The 21,082-nt window shown below is 53.3% G+C and overlaps 1 protein-coding gene across 1 annotated transcript in view; it reads right to left on the bottom strand.

The window, feature by feature from the left end:
* Positions 1-3,639: 3,639 nt before the first annotated feature.
* The window catches only part of DIDO1 (death inducer-obliterator 1), a 43,461-nt gene continuing 26,018 nt past the window's right edge, over positions 3,640-21,082 (bottom strand). Inside the window, exons 8-17 of the mRNA XM_081097551.1 lie at positions 19,682-20,141; positions 19,424-19,583; positions 18,317-18,433; positions 18,104-18,208; positions 17,855-17,987; positions 17,112-17,640; positions 16,574-16,727; positions 15,901-15,990; positions 15,074-15,269; positions 3,640-7,963 (exon numbers count right to left, since the gene is read on the bottom strand). Of these exons, the coding sequence (XP_080953677.1) occupies positions 4,752-7,963; positions 15,074-15,269; positions 15,901-15,990; positions 16,574-16,727; positions 17,112-17,640; positions 17,855-17,987; positions 18,104-18,208; positions 18,317-18,433; positions 19,424-19,583; positions 19,682-20,141 (5,156 nt within the window). The 3' untranslated portion in view covers positions 3,640-4,751. The remainder of the gene's footprint in view (positions 7,964-15,073; positions 15,270-15,900; positions 15,991-16,573; positions 16,728-17,111; positions 17,641-17,854; positions 17,988-18,103; positions 18,209-18,316; positions 18,434-19,423; positions 19,584-19,681; positions 20,142-21,082) is intronic.

The following is a 21,082-nucleotide window of genomic DNA, read 5'->3' as shown; positions in this document are numbered from 1 at the left end:
GCTGGCCGGCTCTGAGAACCCCATAGCCTGTGATTATAGTTGGTAGAGAATGACAGTGATAATTCAGCCAGGACCTCCCACAGCACAGACCCAGCAGGAAGGAAAGCGGGTCTCCTACCAGGCTGGGGACCCGACCAGCACAGGGAGCATGGACTGGGCAGGGGAATGGGGTCATTATGAGCACCAGTGGCGGTCATGTGACCAGCTGCAGAAATAAGGATGTCATAGCTGAAGTGCCTCTTCTGACTTTGACAGGAACATGTTTGTGTGTCTATTAACCACTTGCCTCGGCTTCCCTTTCCTCTTGTGCTGTCAGCTAGCGGGAGATGTGACAAGAGAGCTGGCCTTATTCCCAGAGTGTGCAGGGCAGCAGCTCACGGAAGTGTGGTCTCCTGGGGATCGGCATTGTGGTTTCGGGATGGTGTCTCACGTGAGGTGGGCGCAGGCTTTGTTACTGTCTTTGTTGGGAGATTATGGCTTAGAGGGTTCGAGGGCCTGGTGGCTGGCCGGGGCTGGGTCTTTGTTCTCAGATCCTGAGGGTTCCAGGCCAAGAGGGTCACCGAGACCTGGCTGCCTGAGATCTGAAGGCCAGCAGAGAAGCACAGACACTCGACTGGGTGTGCCTCGAGGGCTGAGGTGGGTCAGCGGGAGTGACTCCCCTGGTAGAGCAGACCCGAGTAGCCTCAATTCTGGGCCAGGTGTGCTTCTGCCACCCTGAGAGGGAGGCAGTGTTTGCCTTCTCCTGAATGTCACGTGACAGGATCCTCCGGCTGGTGGCTGCATTGTGGCTTCTTTCCCTGAAACTCACCCTCTCCCCACCAGCTTTCTTTCTGTCCCTGGGCCTGGGCCTCTACTTTTCATTAATTGAAGCATATTTGGGCCTGGCTGGCGTGGCTCAGTGGTTGAGCGTCGACCTATGAACCAGGAGGTCACGGTTCAATTCCCAGTCAGGCCACATGCCCAGGTTGTGGGCTGGATCCCCAGTGTGGGGCATGCAGGAGGCAGCAATCAATGATTCTCTCTCATCATTGATGTTTCTTTTTTTTTTTAAAATCCTCATCTGAGGGTATTTTTCCATTGATTTTTTGAGAGAGTGGAAGAAAGAGGAAAAGACAGAGAAAAATATAGATGTGAGAGAAATTCATCAATTGGTTGCCTCCTGCATGAGTCCTGACCAGGACCCAGGCCGGGGAGGATCCTGCAATCAAGGTACATGCCCTTGACCAGAATCAAACCCGGGACCCTTCAGTCCACAGGCCAATGCTCTATCCACTGAGCCAAATGGCTAGGGCTCTCATCATTGATGTTTCTGTCTCTCTCTCCTTCTCCCTCTCCCTTCCTCTCTGAAATCAATAAAAATCTATATTTTTAGAAAAGAGTATTTGGGTGGTTGATCGTTTGGGCAATTTTGAATAAATTGCGATAAATACTTATAGACTTGAAGGTGAGTCTTGGTTTAGGGCAGTTTCTCAATCTTTTAAAAATTACTCCTCCCTAACGAGCCTCTTTAAATTGTTTTTCTTAATTGTCCTCTCCCCTGGCGACATCGTGGCCACAGAGGTTCTGTGCACCTCTTCCTGGAGCCTTTGGGGGCGGGGCCCTTAGCGGGCATGGCCTGGGCAACACCTAAGATCTGGGCCAGTACTGCTCATTGAACGTGCACGGGGACGGCGGGTCATGTGGCATCTCACCCAACAACCCGCTGGTAGGACACTGCAGCTGCCCTGCAGGGGAGCACACCTGCCCCTCCCAGCAGCCCTGAGGGACAGGCCTGAGTCCTCACCAGCACTTGTGATGGTCAGCTTTCTGACACTGTGGTGGTCCCCACTAAGGCTTACTTCCTCCTGGTTTTTACTCACACCCCTGATTTCTTCCCTTGCAGGAGGGATGGCTGTGTGACACAGCCTGGCCGGCCTGAAGTTTTAGACAAGGAACAGATGTGGCAGGCGTGCCTGCAGACTGTCAGTTCTGCTGGCTCAGGCCCCTTCAAGAGTATGGCCATAGTGTGGTCCCTGCTGTGAGCTGTGTCCCAGGCACCTGTCTGCCTGTCCCTGTGCTGGTGAGGCTGGAGGTGGGAGGAGCAGAGGCCCCAGCACCTTGGGCTTTCTGGTGAAACAGTCTCTTTCTTTTTTTTTGTTAATACTCACCCGGAGGATATTTTTTCCATTGGTTTTTTTTAGAGTGGAAGGGACGGAGGGAGGCAGGGAGGGAGAGGATATCAATGTGGGAGGGGCACATCAAGATCAATTGCCTCCTGCACGCGTCCCAACCAGGGGCCGGGGATCGAGCCTCCAACCCAGGTATGTGCCCTTGACCAGGAATCAAACCCCAGACCCGAGGGTACATGGGCCGATGCTCTAAACGCTGAAGCACATCAGCTGGGGCCAAACAGCCCCCTTCATTCTCCCTCACAGCAGCTGAGAGGCTGACGTGCAGGCACCAGGAGTGACAGTGAGTAGAAGCCCCCAGGCACTCCCCCGACAGGCAAACACAGCTGCTGGCTCCTGGGCTGTCCTCCAGCCAACCCTCGCTCTTCAGGTTCCCAGAGAGCTGAGCTCTGGGCAGCACCTGTACCCGCCTGACACTAGGGGAGTCATGGCTGGAGGACAGGCAGGGTGCTGGGGTGGCAGGAAGCGGGAGGTGTCGTGGAGTGTGTACAAGACACAAGGTGGGCTTCAGGCTGGACGCAGTTGGCCGACCGTCAGAGGAGCCCCACAGGACTGACGGACTTCTCAGTGTCCCGGGGGAAGTGCCCTGACAGTGTAGGGAGCGTCCGGCCAGAATCCAGCTTTACCACTTGGCAGAACCTCAGCTAGCCGGGCCATCTCCAAGGTCAGGGCTCGCCCCTTGGGCTGGGCCTTGGGGTTGTCCAGCACCTTCCAGGGACAGTGGTCTGTGGCAGTGGGACTGCCCCATGCCAGGGTCCCTTTTGAAACCCCCCACACTGCCCTTGTGTTCAGGGCCCCCCGCTGGTTTGCTGTGAGCTTAGCTTCCTGCTCTGACAGGCCAACACACGAACGCAGTGCAGGGAATTGACCCAACTCGATGAGGTGGGGTGTCAGCTGCCCTGGCAGCAAGTCCCCTGAAGCCAGTGCATCTGGCCACCAGCCGGTCATGGAATGGGCTCACCTCCAAGGCATCTGAGGGCCAAAGGGCAGCCCAGCCCCTGCCATGTCCACTGGCAAGAAGGGGTGGCCAAGGTGTCCCTTTCCAGCCCCAACTTTCCAACGTGGAGAGGATGCGATCACACAGACAGAAAACCTCTGTAGATGTTTATTCTACTTCAAGTAACGAAACCTCCCAAGTTCCACGTTTCAATGGACAGGGATATAGTACTCTGCGCTATAAAATACAAGTTACAGAAAATCCTATCGAGTAAACCTAAAGACACACACTGGATTTTTACATTTGTGTAGATTAGAAAAACTTGTGTTACATGTAAAAACCTTCCCATCCTATTAGATGTTGGAACTCAACACCGCTTGACTGTGCCTTACCTGGGACTCTGGCTCCCGGAACCAGCCTCCCAGACTGCTCGCCCTGGACGGCGCCCAGCCCACCGTCCCCGGGAGAAGGAAATCTGGAGCAAGGCAGTGAGCAACAGACTCCAGAGAACAAAAAAGACGCTCTAATTTTACATTTGCAAAAGTAAGTTTATGAAAATATAAAAAAATTATCAAAGTGTATTTGTACAGTCAAATAAATTAGCAAGGTTTTCTTTCTCACACCTCAGAACTTGAAAAATACACAGCAAGAAGCAGCGCACCATCTCACAGTGGATGCTTTCTACTTGCTCGTTCTTGAACTAATATCACTATTTTCCATCTCAGAGTTTATACAAATATTGTTTTGTTTTCAAAGACAAACTTTAAAATTTACCCCCTGACAACTATAACGGTTTAGAGCTAGTGCACTTTTCCTGGGACGAAGGAAGAACTGTGCAGAAGGTGAAGTTTAACAAACAAAACGTTCCTGATTACTGAGATAAAAGAAACCCCCCTTCAAAGTACACTTAATTGGTATATTTTCTTACCTTTAGGCTGGTAAAATTGAAACCTTTTCCAATAAATTGTTATTTAAAATGCAACCATTTGTACTCAAACAGATGTTGCTTTTAATGTTTTTGAAAAAAAGAAAACGTATGAGGTGATATATAAAAAACTGAGCACAACTAAGAAACAATGTATTGTTTCCTGGTTGAAATTTCTAATCAAATCTCTTTAGGAAAAAAGGAAACCGCGTTCGGAAGGTTGTGTTTCTCCATTTCAGAGGGCTCACAGCACGGCTCTGGTGCGCACACGCGGCCCGCCGAGGGCGCTTCCACGAAGCACACCACCCTCCAGAGCCGGCGAAACCTGCAGAAACAGCGTTTGGAAACCTAGAAATGCAGACGAGGTGTCAGCAAAGGTATGGCTCTGAGGTCCACAGAATTCCCTTAAAATTTACCATAGTCAGTCAAGTTATTGGAAAAGATAACTTTATAATCTGAAAAGCAATATGCTTCTGTAGACACTTTCCCATTTCAGTAATTTTAAATGGAAAAATTAAGAGTTCTTACATTTCTTTAAAAAAGCATCAGAATTGTAAAGACGTGAAATTTTGTAGGAAACCATCATACACAAAATTACAGTAATTTTTGAAGTCCAGAATATTCTATTCTTCATCTACGTTTATAGCTATTTCAAAAACAATTTGTTCAACACATTTTATGAACTTGGCTTTCAGGAGGAGGTGCCCAGCGGCGGCCAGGCCTAGGTGTGGGCCGCGGGGTCGGTGGCCCGCGGGGCCAGGGCCTCGGCCTTCGGGTCCCGAGTGCTCTCCTTGCTTTTGCTGCGGTCCTTGCGGTCTCCGCCTCGCTCCTGCTCCCGGCCCTTGTCCCGGTCCCGGTCTCTGCTGCGAGACCTCTCCCGATCCCGCCTCCGCTCCCGGTCCCGGTCCCGGTCCCGGTCCCTGTTCCGGCCGCGCTCCCGGCTCCGGTCCCACTCCCGCTCCCGGTCTCTGTTTGCACTGCGCTCTCGGCCGGAGTCCTTCTCCCGGTGTCTGTCCCATTCCCGACCCCGGTCCCAGTCCCGCTCGCGGCTCCAGTTCCTGCTGCGCTCCCGCTCCCAGGGCTTCCCGTGCTCGTGCTCCCGCTCCCGCTCCCGCCGTCGGTCCTCGAAGGGGCGGCCCTGCCGGCTCTCAGGCTGGCCCTCAGGCTCATCCAGCAGCTTCTCTTTGGGCCTGGGCTGGTTTCTGTACTCCGGGCCTTTGGATGGGGCCCACTGCGCCTCGGCCTCGGGGGCTGGTCCGGGAGCCCCCGAGGGCAGGTTGGGGGCTGAGCCCGTCTCGTCCCACCGGTCCTTGCGGTGTTGGGGTGGGTGGCTGGGCAGCTCCAGCAGGGGTCTGGGCACCGGCTTCATCACTTGAGGGGACTGGCCCTGGAAGTGGAACCGGGGAGGGGCAGGCTCACTCTTATCAGGGAAAGGCACAGACCCCCTTGGCCCACCGAACTGAAGGGGTGCCGGGGCCCTCTGATTCGAAAATCTGGGTGGCGAGTTCACCCTTTGCTCTTCAAACTGCTGAGGCTGAATTCCCCTGGGTCCTGGCATGAAATTTGGGGCTTGACCTCTGGGCCCATCAAACTGATTGGGATGGGGGCCCCGGGTGCTTTCAAATTGATTAGAATGCGGACCTCTTGGACCCACAAAATGGCCAGGGGGTGGTCCCCGCTGACCCCCAAACTGAGACGGAGGTGGGCCTCCTCGGGGCCCTTTAAACGGGGCCAGCAGAGGCCTCCGTGGGCCTCCAAACTGGAAGGGGCCTGCGCCTCTGCTTCCCACCAACGGGCCTTGTTCTGGTCCTTCAAACTGGGCAGGAGGCCCAGGCATGTCATTGTATGGGGCGTCCTGGAATTCCCTTTTTTCCCCGTGTAGATCCTTGCGTTCTTCAAATTGGGGTGGTGCTGATCCTCTGGGCCCACCAGGGTGAGAGGGTGAGGGGCCCCTGTTGTCCCCGTAAGGAGGTGGCCCATGTGGCCCTGAGAATAAGGAAGGGATGGGCCCCTTCTGAGCTCCAAATCTGGCCGGCGGAGGCCCTCTTGCTCCATCGTTGTTAGAAATGACACCGTCTTCTGAAAACGGAGCCACTGGTCCCCGCGGTCCTGGGAAGCTCGGGCCATGAAGTCCCAATGTTCCGAAAGTGCGGGGTGCAGGCTCACGCTGGCCCTGTAACTGGGGTAGAGGGGTCCCTTTCTGTCCAGGGGGGGGGAATGGGTTGGCCCCCTCTCCAGGTCTGCACTGTGGGTCTCTGTCTCCTTCAGTTTCAACAGCCGAACAGTCACTTTTTTCAGCAAACAGGGCATTTCTTGGATCCTCATATGGAGACGAGCCGAAGGATTTGTCCTGAGACGCGAACACTTGGCTTGAAAATGGGTCTCTTCCTGCAGAACTGAAATTGTGCCCCTCACCTGGCATAGAGAAGTTGGGCTGGAAGGCGGTGCTGGGCGGCGTGGGCAGCAGCACCTTTCGGGCAGGCCGCGCCAGGCCTGGCCCACCCGTCATGGGAGGGCTGCTGTCGGTGGCCGGCGGGCCCTGGCTTTCTGAGGGCTCACCTGTGGGTCCATCCTGCTTGGCTGGCAGGGTGGCCCCGTCACCTGGAGCCCAGGGCAGAGGGGTGGGCTCCTTTTCCTCTGGGGCAGGTACAGGCCCCTGACTAGTAGTGGCCACCCCGCTGGGTGCTTCTCTGGTAGGCAGGGCACTGGGTATGCTGCTGGCCGAGGCCTTCGAGAAGCTCTCACTCTCATTGCTCTCCGCGGCCAGTCGCCGGGCCTGCCGGGGGTCCCGACTCTGTCTTGGGTCAGAGCCAGGGCCTGGCCCCTGACTGGTGGGGGGCCCGGCTGGCCTGCCGGCAGCCTGCTGCTCTTGGGGGAAGAGCTCGGCCTTGGGCAGTGAGGACTTTGGAGGCGGCGACATCAGCGCATCCGACACTGAGAAGTGGGCCATGGAGGCCCCAACGGCGGCCCGCTGCTGCCTGAGAGCCTCCTCCTGCTCCTCCACTTGTCTCTTCTGCTCCTCGATCTGCTTGTTAAGTTCCTCTATCATCTGCTGCTGCTCCACCAGAGAGGGAGCAGCCATGTCGGCTGCGAACCCCGCCGGCCTCTCCGCCGAGCTCCTGACGTCTGCGCACATCCTGTTGGGCAGGTCGTCGATGGCCACTTTGGCTTCTTCTAAAATCGTCTCGTCCTCTGGGTCATAGGCCACCTCCTCCCGCTCAGTGGTCTCAGAGGCCTTTTCCATGTCGTGCCGTTTCCCTCGGTCCCCGAGCTGTGTCTCGAAGGCCCTGTCAGGACCGTACTCTTCTTCAGGGTCATAGGGTCTGTCGTCTTCCTCTTCCTCTAGAACTTTCTCTTTGGAGAGCTGACCAAACTGCTGGACGATGGGGTCCAGCAGAGGCACTGCTGGCAGCTCGCACTCGGCTTTGGCCTTGGGGTCTGGGCGGGAGGTGGAGGCCGACTCCACAGACTCCACGGCCAGAGGGTCAAATGATTTCTTCTTCCCAAACAGAGTCTGCAGGATGTGTTCCAGCGGCGAAGCTGATTTCGAGGCAGAGGAAGCAGCCCCTGTGACTGCGGCGGGCGCTGTTGGCACGGTGACGGTGTTGGTGGCTCCTGGCTTGAGGGAGGACAGTATTTTCAGCACCGAGGACGAAGCTGGTGGTTCTGGCAGAGGGGGCGGGGGTGGGGGAGACCCCGGGGGGGTGGTGCTGACAGCTGTGTCCCCAGAGCTGTGCTGATACTTGGGGGGTTTCTTCTCAGCCTGTGAGGCCGGAGGCACTTTGGGGTAGGCCGCCACGTCTGTCTCCTCCGGTGTCTGCAGTCGGGCCCGCTTCTCCTCTGTCTTGTCTGAGTCTCCAGCATTCGAAGGACGTTTCATTTTTTGACAGATTACTAACCCAAGGATTATGTTTGGCCGTGGTGACTCAAGACCTGAAAAACAAAATATATGTGCAAATTTTAGGATCTAAATTCCACTCTGTCCTTCAGAGGTGAACTTTATTAAGGGTGGGAGTGGGGAATGTTTTCATAGGCAGAAATCCTGTGTAAGACAAAATCAAGTGTTTGAAGGACTTACTGCAAAGGACAGAGCACACACAGGTGATGTCGGAATTTATGTTACAGATTTAAAATTATACACAACACTCAAGCAGCAGTGCGGAGGAGGGGGTGGCCCTGTGCCGACGGCACCATCATTAACCAACCACAGGGACAAAGCTCAAATGAGTCGGGGTAGCTGTTGAGCAAATCTTGGCTCTTGCTACACACCCTCCTGGCCTTTAACTCTGGAGTTCCAATACCTACGTTAAGCTAAATGTACTAATATTAAACATTTGATTAGGGACTAGTTCAACAACTCAGGTATATGATCAATGAAATTATAGTGATCAATGCAGCCCACTCCATTAGGTAAGTTCACTGATAGCCGATGTGAAAATTACTCTCAATGGGGAAAATGCTGCTGACTGAAATGGCTAAAATAAATATTCTTTCAGGTTTAGAGAGACATTCCACGAGCACTAACTGATCAAGAGTTGTCCAATGCTCAGTCTTTGTAAACACAGGACACGGCGCTTAAATCCAGCGCTGAGGAGTTCAGCAAGCTGGTGGCAGAGAAAGCACACCAGCGTCTTGGGGCACAACAGGTAAGTCATTCCTTCTTGAGAAAGGCTTATTCCAAATACTGCAAGCTGTGGCGCATTATTTCAGGAATACTAATATTTTATAACAACCCCTCCCCCCAGTCAGAATAAGTCCAGACTACCACAAGGAAACAAAAAAAGCCCAACTCATAAAGCAGTAACTGGGGAGAAATGCTGCCACACAGAAAGTCTGTTTCATGATAGCAGAATATAATTAAAGGTAATCAAAATGTATAAATTCAATTTATAGGTAATTTAACACTGTGGTATATAGTCACGTGACATTCTTACTTATTAAACAAGAAATCAAGTATTGTTTTTCCTATTGTATGACTTTAAAGATGATCACAGATCACTCCATAATGCAGTTCTGCTAATCTTCTGAAATTCCAACAGAGACAGGTTGACAGGCTGGGCCCACGAGGGTGGTGGAGGTGCCCTCCGGCCCCAGGAGCAGGCATGCCAGGGCTGGGTGGCCCAGCACAGCCAGACTAACAATGCTGTGCTGACCTCCCTGCTGATCAGGCTGCCGTGTGAGGTGAGGTGCCCACTGAAGACCTAACTCCCAGGACCTCACCCCTACCTTCATGAGAGAAATGGCTTCAGAGAACAGCCGTGTGTCGGGGAAAGGAGGAGCTGGCCGGAAGGAACCAGGCTGGAAGGTTAGGCAGACCAGAGTGTCAGTAGGTCTGAAGGGGAATCTAGCAAATCTGTTTTATAATTAACATGAATCAAGGTTAACTTATACAGTACTTCTGTTTTCATAGACAGAATGTATTTATTGAATGTTTCACAGCTTATTCAGACCCAGTTTTGGGGTATAGTTGACTTCAATAGGCCTGTCTGGACAATAGCCCCAGAGCTGCAGAGCAGGTGCACATGCAGACACCCACAGAACCCACCAGGGGACAGCCCTGTAAACCTCTTGTCTCTAGGGAACCTGGCAGAACGGAAGGACTGTGCTTGGCCCCATGGGTGTTGTGGGCAAGGCTGGGAGCCCCAGTGTGGGGAAGTCTCCTTGGCAGCCCACAGCACTGGACTGGTCACCAGCGGAGGCGCTGTGCCACCTCACAGGGAACAGTTCAACTTCTCCAGTGCCAACAGCAGGCTCGTGGCACCAATGAAACTCCAGGTCAAAAAGCTGCGGTGGGAAGTCGCTGTGCTCCACCCAGGAAGCCATGGTCTCCAGCCCAGTGATGTGTGTACCCCACCAACTAAAATGTCTAATGGCTTAATATGCTTTCTAAAGAAAATAGTACATCCCACTCTTAAGAGAATCGTTTAGACTAACCTGTTGTCATATTCAAAGGTACGGTTATAGTTATATTTCTTAATATTTACATTCAGAGACAGGAAGCGACCTGGAGATGGGCATCTAACAGCAGACACTCAGCTCCCAGCGCCCGCACCTGCACACACCCGTGAGCCATCTAACAGCTCCAGAACTGGGTGGGCATCAGTTTTGAATTCCTCCACAAGATGGGAAGTTTAAACTGGGCTCTCAAAATGTGTAATCTTGTTTTGAAGCCATCAAATCTTATCTGGTTCGTACGTTCATGTTACAGCTGCAAGGGTGTTTGAAAGGTAACTAGTTCTTTGGAAATAATGTGCACAGGAACAAAAAATGAAGTTCACTGATCTGCACTGGGCCTTAGGGGCAGCCTTCACTGAGACGGGTGCTGTAACGGGGGGTCACCCACTGCTGGGAGGTGGCGCAGGCTAGCTCTCCCCACCCACCCGAATACCCCTCTGGGCCTGGGCCCCTCCCGCTCACCCCACTGATGGAGCATCACCCTGGAGAGAAGAGTGCTGAGAAGGTGCAGAGCAGGGACCATGCTGGCTGCAGTGAGGAGACGGAGGCTCAAGCCCAGGGCACAGGGGATCCGTCTCCATTGTTAGAAGCAGGAGATGCTCTTACCCACCTCCCTTCTGAGGGTTGTTGAGGCTTAAATTCCTAAGTCAGATGAAAACAAACCCTGGCTGGTGAGGGGGAGGGGCTGCTAACTGGGCTATCCTGCATTTCCAGAGCAACAGTGACCTCAGACTGTACTGTGTGGATAAAAATAAGCCCATTTAGCTGCTCAGATCTGTTCCGAAGTGGTCATGGGAGGGGCAGCCTCGGCTCGGTGTTAACATCAGATCACCCAACAGCACAGAGGAAACTGGAAAGCCCAGGGACTGTGACATCTAGAGAGGCAGGTGCCACCTGACTTCCCGAGTCCAGACCAAACCAGGACCCATGTCCAGGTGTGTCAGCCACAGGAGGCAAGAGGTGAAGTGGCAAGGAAGGAAGCAGCCCTGGGGCCCCACATACCTCCAGCCCGGCACACCATGGACGAAGCTTAATTTTAATAACTGGTTCCTTAACCCCCAAACTATCAAAATGTTGCTTTTTAACCTTAAACCTGTTGGGCACACCCCACTCCACTGAAAAGGAAAACCCTGTTATGGTCTGAGTTTGTCCCAACACTATTTCCCCGCCTGCTGGACAGAAAAGTGTGGGAGTCACGCGGTGACCATCCTTAATGTGACCGGACAGAAAAGACTAGGTACGTACGGGGGGGGGGGGGGGGGCGGGGTACCTGCCCCAGTCCACACGCAAGCGCACACACACACACACACACGCACACGCACACACACACGCAAAACTCACACGACCTGTACAAAGCCGCTGGGCTCAGCATGCCTGAGTGTTGTCCATCGCTATCCAGGTGGCCCAAGCAGCTCAGCCCGCACACCTGAGGCTGAAGGACCAGGTAAGTCATGTCGGCTTATAAAAAGCAAAGTGGGGACTCTGCCCTCCATCAGTGCACCTACGACAGGTACAGAGAGCTACTACATGGTTCAGATTCAAACAAACAACAACCAGTTTCCAGGAAATGTATTTTATTGATTTTGAAGGAGAAACTAATACATTCAATACTACATTTGTCTCGGATCACAGTGCACTAGATACACACACAAAGGAATTCTTACCTGACATTTAAGTCACAGAATGTCCAGCTAGTTTAGAAAGCAGTGAGAATGGAGCACAGGAACACTATGGCTGTGAATCTCTAAGGGTCCTCTCGGCGGAGCATTCGGAGGCAGTCCCTGCCCTGTCAGCGCACACCTACACCTCAGACACCAGGTTCCGCAACAGCCATTGCAAAGCGGAACCTGAGCCCTTGCCTGTTACTTGTGGGGGTTGAGTCCCAGCCTAGGTCCAGTCCTGCTGGGCTGCACAGGAACCGTACAAGACAAGCATCCAATCTGATCTGTCTTCCTTCACAAATAAGCCCCGGGGCGTGCAGACCACCTGACCCTTGTCCCCAGTGGTGAAGCTGTCAGTGTCAGCGGTAGGGCTGAGCTAGCACCCAAAGTGGGTGACTTCCAGCTGGGCCAAAGGGACCGAGATTTACAGCTGTCCTCTGAAGTAACACTGCCACGTTATGAAAACGCCGCTGTCACACGAGACTGCCTGGCATTTCTGAGGACAAGTCTGAAGTACGCGAGGGTGAGCGCATCCTGACCCTGCGCAGGCTGCTCGTACGGCTGGCGGGCGGCCAAGGGGCTATGGGCACAGCTCCCAGGTCTGCTGTGTAGAGCATGGCCGAGACAGGAGGCCCTGACTATGTGAGGGTGGCCAGTGCAGACTTACTGGATCTGAACTCGGTGTCAGGGCCGCCAGCATCTTTACTGGCTTCTTCTTCTTCTTTTTTTAAAAAATATGTTATTGTTTTACAGAAAGGGAGAGGGATAGAGTTAGAAACATTGATGAGAGAGAAACATCAATCAGCCACCTCTTGCACACCCCCTACTGGGGATGTGCCCGCAACCAAGGTACATGCCCTTGACTGGAATCGAACCTGGGACCCCCGAGTCTGCAGGCTGACGCTCTACCCACTAAGCCAAACCGGTTAGGGCTTTACTGGCTTCTTAGGTGTGGACAGCAAGAGCTCGTCACTCTACCGGGCTCCTGAGGTCAGGGAAGGGAGGACCCTGCACCTTCTGTATGTGGTGTGAGAGTTGGTCCCTCTCTGCAATTTCTCCACCCCCACAGCAGGCAGACCCTACCAGACCTGTGCTTCTTGCCCTAAAGAGAACTGAGAGGGATAGAGTGCAAGCCTCAGGACAGCCACCCTGGCTCGACACCTAACTGGGTGCGACCTCAGGTGAATGACAACTGTGACAGCACAGGGCTGCAGTGGGGTCAAGGGTGCTCCGGTCAAGCCATGATGCCAGTGCTTGCCGGGTGGCACGTGATCACACCTGCTGGCTGCTCTGCTGAGGGACATCGCCGCCACTCTGAGACTGGACCTGTGCCTTCGAAGGGTGCTCTGCAGAGGTGAGCTTGGTGAGGACAGGGACCATCACGATCGGAGAAGCATCTCCACCCACGCTCCCACTGCAGGTGCACATACACACCAGACACACAGACGCGCGCACACAGGACACACACACAGGATACCACCATGGCACAGGACACTGCAGCTGGAGTGAGCCGTGTCACACTAGAAACACATGAAGCAGGCAGGTAGGCCCTGCTTGGAAGTGGGTTTTAGGTGATGTGAAGTGTATGAAAGATATACATGGATATGAATGCATATATAAAAAATAATATCAAAATAAAAAATAACAGACTAAATTAAGCAGGCTTGCGTTTAGAAGCCCTTAAATTAAATCTATAAGAGCTTAGGGGCAAAACATGATTAGTTTCTAAAACCTGTCACTACTTGTTCTTTATTATGGACGAAAAGCTGTGGGTCCTTTGGATGTCCCCCCAGGGAGTGTCCAAGCCCCAGGAGTGTGAGGTCCACTCGGCCCGTCTCCAGTTTGTCTGGTGGTCAGCGCCCCAAACCAGGTGTTACTCAGGCTCCTCGGCCAAGTGAGTCTGCAGATGGGCAATGGGAGCTCAAAGCAGCGCATGAGGCTGATGAGGGGAGTAGGCCCAGGACCTGCTAACCCACCTCTGTAAACAAAAAGGGCTCTGCACTCGGGCTGTCATGCTGCCCAGCCACATGCCCACTGGACCCGCATAGCGAGGCACTCGTGACTGACCGGAGGCTCCTCACAGGTGTCTGAGAAGTCAGCTTCTTTCTCTCACCTTCAGGGACACAGGATGCTGCCCTTCATGGTCATCAGGGAGCTCGCCAACCGCTTCAGAGCTGCTCACCAAGAACCTCCACCAAGGTTCTTTCTGCCACCCACTGCCAGGTGGCATTTCTTTATCCCCAAGGAGTACGAGAGGACACCCTGAGTGCCTGGCTTTTAAAATGTATTCCGCATGAAGAGAGCTTGATGATTGTGCAGTAAGTACTGAACCTGGGGTTACTGACACCAACCCCTTTGTGGACACAATTCTGAAATCAGGGCAAACTGAGCCACCTGTGTTAAGCGTGTGCCCCAGCCAGGACTGGGCGTGCCTGTGGGAGTGGGGCGACAGCCAGGGCCCAGCTAGTGTAGGTGTGGTGTGAGTGCAGTACGTGGCTGTGGTGGGAGCACTTGCCAAGGCCTGGTGACGAGGTCAAGGCATGAAGGTGCCATGGTCTAGGCAGCCCCAGTGATGGTCAGAGGGTTCAGTCACTGCCTCTAGGACAAAGCCCTTCAAAAGAGCATCACCATGTGTCTTGTCATCTTCTTGGCACTGTTAATCCTGGGGGACTTCACAGCCAAGGAGACACATCAATTTAGATATCTTGCACCAGCTTCTTCTCAGGTTACAAAGAGCTGAAACCCCACAGACTATGTCCCTTTGGAATCACCCTCAACCCTTTGACAAGTCTGACATTTTTAAAGGTTAATTTGTAAGAAATCATTTAAAAGCAGCACTTTATAAGGAAGGAGTAAACACTAAGTATTTTGCAAAAGATGAAATAACTTATTAAAAATTAAAACTTGAACAGATTTAAAAGTATTTCTCAAATTTTTCTCCTTCACTACCTGTTCTTGTATCTCTTGGAAATGACTCTCTGACAGAGGCAGAGAGCGCCTCCGAGTGGCACCTGCTCACCTTCTGAGCGGGGTGTCCACAGAAACCCCCTGGGGGAGGCGGCAGTGACCAGCGCTGTGAAGTGTTGCCTCTCCACCGCTCCTCCCCTCCTATCCTGTCCAGACTCCTGGGCACCTGACCCGTCCAATGACCAAGGCCATGAAAGTGAAAGGCTGGTGGAACGCTGAGGGCTTTTCCCTTCATAAAACTTTTCTAAGACAATTTATGCCAATAATAAGGGTATTCTGGTGCCACCACCCAAGCCTAGAGCTGCACTGTCCAGCTCAATGTAGCTTCATGTGACTGCTAGTTCCTGCTGCCAGACAGACAGTGGGGGGTTGGGGGGGGGGGGGGAGTTACGACCACTGGTGGCAGGTCAGTAGGACTCGGTGTCAGGGGAAGGGGATATGTGTGACCAGAGGTGCTTACCTGGTCCCTCAAAGGGCAAGAGCTTGGATGGAACAGGGTCCTCAGAGCTCAGTGGGATCAGGTAGAGGTCCTTGATGTGCCTACTATTGTTAGCAACAACGCCAAAGCGGCCGCGGCTGCTAAAATAGGAGTAGAGAGATATATAGGCCACCTCCTCCTCCTCCGTGGCGGGATGGAAGCGGATCAGACACAGCTCCTGCAACACAAACAGGACAGGGAGGATTGGCCTGCAGTGCCGGAAACAGCATCGATCTGAACAAGAGAGATGCGGTTCTGACTTCAATTTCAGTCCTGTTAGCAATGGAGCGGCAGAGAGAGCACAGGCTCAAGGGCCAGGCTTCTGAACTCACAGCCGCGGGTCCTCGGAATAGCACCCACCTGTGGAGTTCTCATACCAGGACAATCAATGAGCAGGGCAAAGTGGTGAGCTACAGAACTCCCTGTGCCTATCTAACAGGAGGGCTAAGCTAGACTGGAGGGCCTGAAACCCTGTGAACTGAGAAAAATGATAGCCTGGCTCCACGAGCACTGTCCATGCACACGTGGCTGTGGCTAACCTCGGGTGCACAGAGGACCACCGGGAACAGAGTGGCTGCTCCCTAACCCTAACAATGACCTGCATGTGCCCATGATCAGTCAGCACCAAACCTCAGCACTACAGCACTCCCACCCGCCCGCCTCATCCAGCTCCAAACTTAACTTTGAACATCCAACTGGAAATACTTAGGAAGCTGACATTTCACATAGTAACCCATCAGGATGAGAAGTGAGGGCAGAGCTGTGTTAGAACGAGCACCTTCTTCGGTGGTGCAGACAATGAGCAGTACCTTAGACACAGAGGATTTGAGTTTGCCGACATAGTCCCACACAGTCCTGGGTGCGATCCGTCCACCAATGTGAATAGTGTCGGGCAGGTCCTAAACAAAATGCACTTTGCATAAGTGACAGGTAAACCAGCATTCAGAGGCTGATACAGTCATTTCAGGGCCCCAAGCTAGTGAGTCAAGATTCCAAAGAAAGGGTAATAACTGTACCAAGTGGTACAGGATTGTGAGTTACCAAACCCATGGTGGGGATGATGACAGCCTTGTACCGAACACGCGCGTTAGCTCTGTGAAGACAGAGTGCAGGATTGACTCAAGTGTCTCCAGAAACGCCGCCTGTCCAGGGCTCTGTTCACTGTGTGTGTCACTGCACACCAAGGCAGGTCGCACACTCTGGGTAAATGCCCAAGCAGAACAGAGAGAGGAGGAAGACCACTGGGCTTCTTCACAGAAGCCGGGAGGCCCAATTACTCATTGAAATTTCTGTCCAAGCTGCTCAACCTGTGGACTTGTCCATCAGTCCCCGCTGTAACTTCAGAGGTGCTCAATCACCGATGGCAGACAATCCCACAGGATCAGAACGCCTATGAGAGGTGTCCACACACACACACACACACACACACACACACACACACTCTCTCTCTCTCTCTCTCTCTCACTTTCTCTTGGCTCTAACCTCACTGAGATAATCAAAACATCCAGAGACGGGGTAAGCCTTAGTGACAAACTTTGCTACACTCTGCATGTTAATAAATCCTTTCCATATGGTGCTGAGTCGAGACAGAAAGAGGGTCGTATCTCCTTCTGGAGGGGACCGAGACGCCGCAGTGCTGCAAAACAAAACCAGAGAAAAGGAGTAAAGCTCTTTGCACAAAGAACGTCCAGAGTGCGAAGACTTTACATATTACAAAAGTGAAAGTTCGGGCAGGTTTGGTAGCTCACTTTTTCAAATTAACTACTTTAGTCATTATGATAAACAGATATTCTTGTCAAGGAAAAATACTGAATAGGCCACCAAACCCGATGGCCATGTACTCAACTTTTCAAGATTTAAACCTCTAAATGGCGTCCGGCACCTTAAATGTGGGACACCGAGTGCCTTACACAACCCTCCAGAGCAGCGGTGCCGCTGGGCGACTGCAGAGCTGAGGATGAGTCGCTCTTTCTGCCCCTCCCGTTACTCTACGAGAAGCGAACCCACGTGGAGACCGCACCTGATGCTTGGGGACGGCGGGACCGACAGCAGGTATCTGGGCTCGGGGGAGGAGGACGGCTTGGCTAGTATGGACTTGGGCACCAGCACCGCGGTCGTAGCAGGCTTTAGGACTTCCTGTGGCGGCTCTGCCAGGTGGGTGCTGCCTGGGAGGGCTGCGGCAGGAGGCATGACGGTGCTCGCTGCGCTTTGTGCGGTCCTGGGGTCTCGGCCAGACATGGTGACAGTGGTGAGCACTGTGCCCCCACAGGAGGCTGGGCAAGAAGGCCCTTCCGGGGTACAGGGCTCAGGCGGGCCGTCTCCTGGAGCCTCGGATAAGTACCTCCTTTCCAAGAGAGTCTGGGACGCACTCTCGGGGTCTGGCTCAGAGGTGTTTTCAGGGAGACTTTCTGGCACTGCCTCACCCGCTGAGCTAAGAGCTGGCTCACAGGCAGAGCTGTCGTGCTTGGATTTGGACTCTTCTTTCTTAGCAGGAGCTGACAATTTTTGTCTTTTTGGAGCCGGTTCATCTTCTGATGATGGAACCTGACCTGTAGCACAAGAGAGGCTTGGTTTGAGGGTACAGCCTGCCCCCAAGAAAATGACCATTTTTCAAGGATAAAGGGGCAATGCTCTAAAAGCAGGGGCTGACTTCACACGCTCCCAAAGACCATCCCGGCTGTGTCATGTTTTAAACTTGGGGTGAATACAATTGCCATACACGGGTCAGCAGTGTTAAACAAAGGCCTCCCCTCACCTGCTCACCTGTACAGATCTTGCAGTTCAGGTCAAAGAGGTGGGCGCGGTGCTGGCCCGTCGTGTCCTTTAACATGCTGCTGAAGAGGTCCAGGGCGGGTGCAGCGCTTTTCTCGGGAACAGCACGTACTGACTCCTGCTCCTAAGAGGAAAAGAAGGGACACGGCGTGGGTCACTGCTTCCCAGTCCAGCAAGGGCTGAGACCGAGCACAAACCGCTGAGACACGACAACTGTGTAACCCTAACCCACAGGCTTACATCCGAGTCTGAGACTGGGGGCGAGTCTTCCATGTCGGGAATGGCCTCCTGCCTGACGGCTGTCTTTTTACTTTCCTGGTGCAATCTTGCCCTGGACTCCATCACCTAAGAGAGAAGACAGCCTTAGTGGGCGCCCTCCTGCTCCCAGAGCAGCCTTTACTTCCGGGCAAGGCCAGCTGCTCGGGCTTCTGGCAGCCGCTCCCCAGCACTCACAGGTTTTGTCGGCCTCTCTTTCCATGTGGAAAGCTCTTTAGACACAAGTTCTTCTGGCTTCATTCTCACAAGTTTGGCCAAAGAGATTTCTTCACGCAGAACACGGTGGAAGAGACCCTGTGAACAAACATTTTTCATTCACTGGTTCAGGATAGTTGAGTGAATGTCTCCAAGACCCAAGGAAGGGCATGGAGGAAACAGAGCGGTAGGTGGAGTCCCTGCCCAGAGGCTGGTGACACAGGCCAAAGCACCAGGCCCAGCACAGCAGGGGCCTCAAGGTGTGGCAACTCCCTAAGAGCTCATGGGAGCTAACATGCCCAGAAAACATTGGCACTGGGCCTGTACAGCTGACCCGAGGCCCACGCTGCACCAACTGCTAGAAAGAGACCTCGGAAAGTAGGTCAACTCCAAAAGGTAGTGTTAGGGCTAAAGGTGAGGAGAGACCTCTTCTGCCAGGGCGTAAGAGGCAAGATGGGAAGTCAGAGCTTCCCTCTGACCCTGCTTCTGAGCACAGGTGAGAGTTTAAGAGGCAGAGAAATGGGCAACCATGAACCCAGTGCAAGAAGCAGGAGCCACACCGGGCCAGAGTCCAGGCCACTCTACCCGTGGGGACAGCACTGCCCTCCCACGGCTGCTGTGAGAACCAAGTGCCCCACCCAGGTGTGCACAGCACCTGTCCGAACAGTGAGCACAGCAGAGTTCATCTAAGGAACCCCCGAGGACAGGCTCGCTCCGCTGAGGTGGAATGACAATAAAGCCCAAATATGGAGATACCCACATGCTACCATAAGGAATTTGAACTTTATTCTGGAACCAATGAAATGATGAGAAAGCAATTTTACGGCCATATTTAAGAGAGACGCATCTGGTGAACTACAGATGGACTTTAGGGAGCCAGCGAAGCCCAGGCCACAGCTAAGGGAAGGAAGGACGGACGCACCCTTATTCCCTACACCGATGGCCAGTGTCAAAGGGAACAAAAATGCCTGCTGGCTTCCGCAGAAAGGGTGTGACTGTCTCACGCTATGTACGGTTTAATGACGTGACACTCAGAGCCCAGAGCAGTGCCCTCTGCTCCGCAGCAGGAAGCCGCCCTGAGGCACACACCTGGTTCTTGGGGTCCTTGAGGTTGAACATGATGCTGCGGTACTTGCTCTTGTAGCGATTGTCAGTGACGTGGAAGAGGTTGAACATCTCTTTCTCGATGTGGAATGCAACCTTCCCGACCTCGCTCTCTGTCATCATGAGGTCATCACTGTCACTGGCTCTAAAAGAAACACACCTGTGTAAACCCTGAGCTTGCACTTCATTCTCCCAACAGCAGAAAGCTTTCACTTTAACAGATAATCAAGCCTAACAGCCCACCTTTTCCACAGAATCTCTTTCAAGGAGCGCCTTATATTTTGCCGAATCTGAGAATTTGGCTGTGATGGGGTGGTGCTTGAGGCCCCCAGGCGTCCTGGGGCTGGAGAGGCCAAGGGGACAGATGTCACCATGGGCTTCCTGGCGGCTCCCCCAGGGGCAGAGGAGCCTGGCAGCTTTTTGGAAGTAGATGTGGTGGCACCAGGCACCAGCCCTGCCTGCTTGGTGGCAGGAACACTGCCCGAGGGGGCAGCCGAGGCCCACGGCCTCTTGGGTATAGTGCCCTTGAAGCCTGAAGGCAACTTCCTGATGACTGGCTTGGTCACATTTGTGAAAGGAGGGGACTTCTTTGGAAGGAGACTCCGGGCTGCAGGCTGCCTGCTGCCCACAGCAGGTCCCTGAGCAGCCACTTTCTTCGGCATCGCAGCTGCCGTGTTCTCCACTTGCCGGTCTTCCTTCATGGCTGCAAAGAACACACGACGTTAGTGAGGCAGGAGGGCATGCAGTGCACTGTCAGGTGACAGAAAAGCATGCGCAGCCTCACACTAGCAAAGCTTACCAGGCCCCAGTTGAGGTATTGGCAATATTGAGGGGAACCCTATGTGAAGTATATGATTTTTTTAAATCCTCACCTGAGGATATTTTTCCATTGATTTTTTTAGAGAGTGGGAGAGAGAAAGGCAGAGAGCAATATCGATGTGAGAGAAACACATTCATTGGTTGCCTCCTGCATCACCCCCGACCAGGGCCCGGGCCAGGAGGAGCCTGCCATCGAGGTACATGTCCTTGTCAGGAATCAAACCCAGGATCCTTCAGTCCGCAGGCCGACACTCTATTCACTGAGCCAAACCAGCCAGGGCAAAGCTCTAACCACTAAGCCGTACACACATGAAACCAATACAACGAAAACATGCCTCCCTCCCCAACGGTTCCCCTTAGAATCAAACTCAGTGTGAAAACTAAGGGGCAGGCGGGGGCGGAGGGGGGGGCGGCGGGGGGAGGGGGGGGGCGGAGGGAGGGGGGGCGGCGGGGGGGGGAAGTCACCAGACTTTATTGTATGAGACACTGATTTAGGGAAAATGGTTTTAAAAGTAATTATCTAATTCAGAAAAGGAGTGTAATTAAGGCGTCTGACAATATTTATGATTGTGACCATACTTTATTTCAGAAAGAAATGCTTTACTGCCCTAGCCAGTTTGGCTCAGTGGATAGAGCGTCCGCCTGAGGACTGAAGGATTCTGGGTTCGATTCCAGTCAAGGGCACATGCCTGGGTTGTGGGCTTGATCCTCAGTGGGGGACGTGCAGGAGGCAGCCGATCAATGATACTCTCTCATCATTGATGTTCCTCTCTTTCTCCCTCTCTGAAATCAATAAAACTGTATTTAAAGAACAATGATTTACTG

Source organism: Myotis nattereri, assembly GCF_964212035.1.
Source record: "Myotis nattereri genome assembly, chromosome: 8".
In the NCBI taxonomy this organism is placed as follows: Eukaryota; Metazoa; Chordata; class Mammalia; order Chiroptera; family Vespertilionidae; genus Myotis; species Myotis nattereri.
The sequence above is the reverse complement of the archived record's forward strand: the minus strand, read 5'-3'. Positions and strand labels throughout refer to the sequence as shown.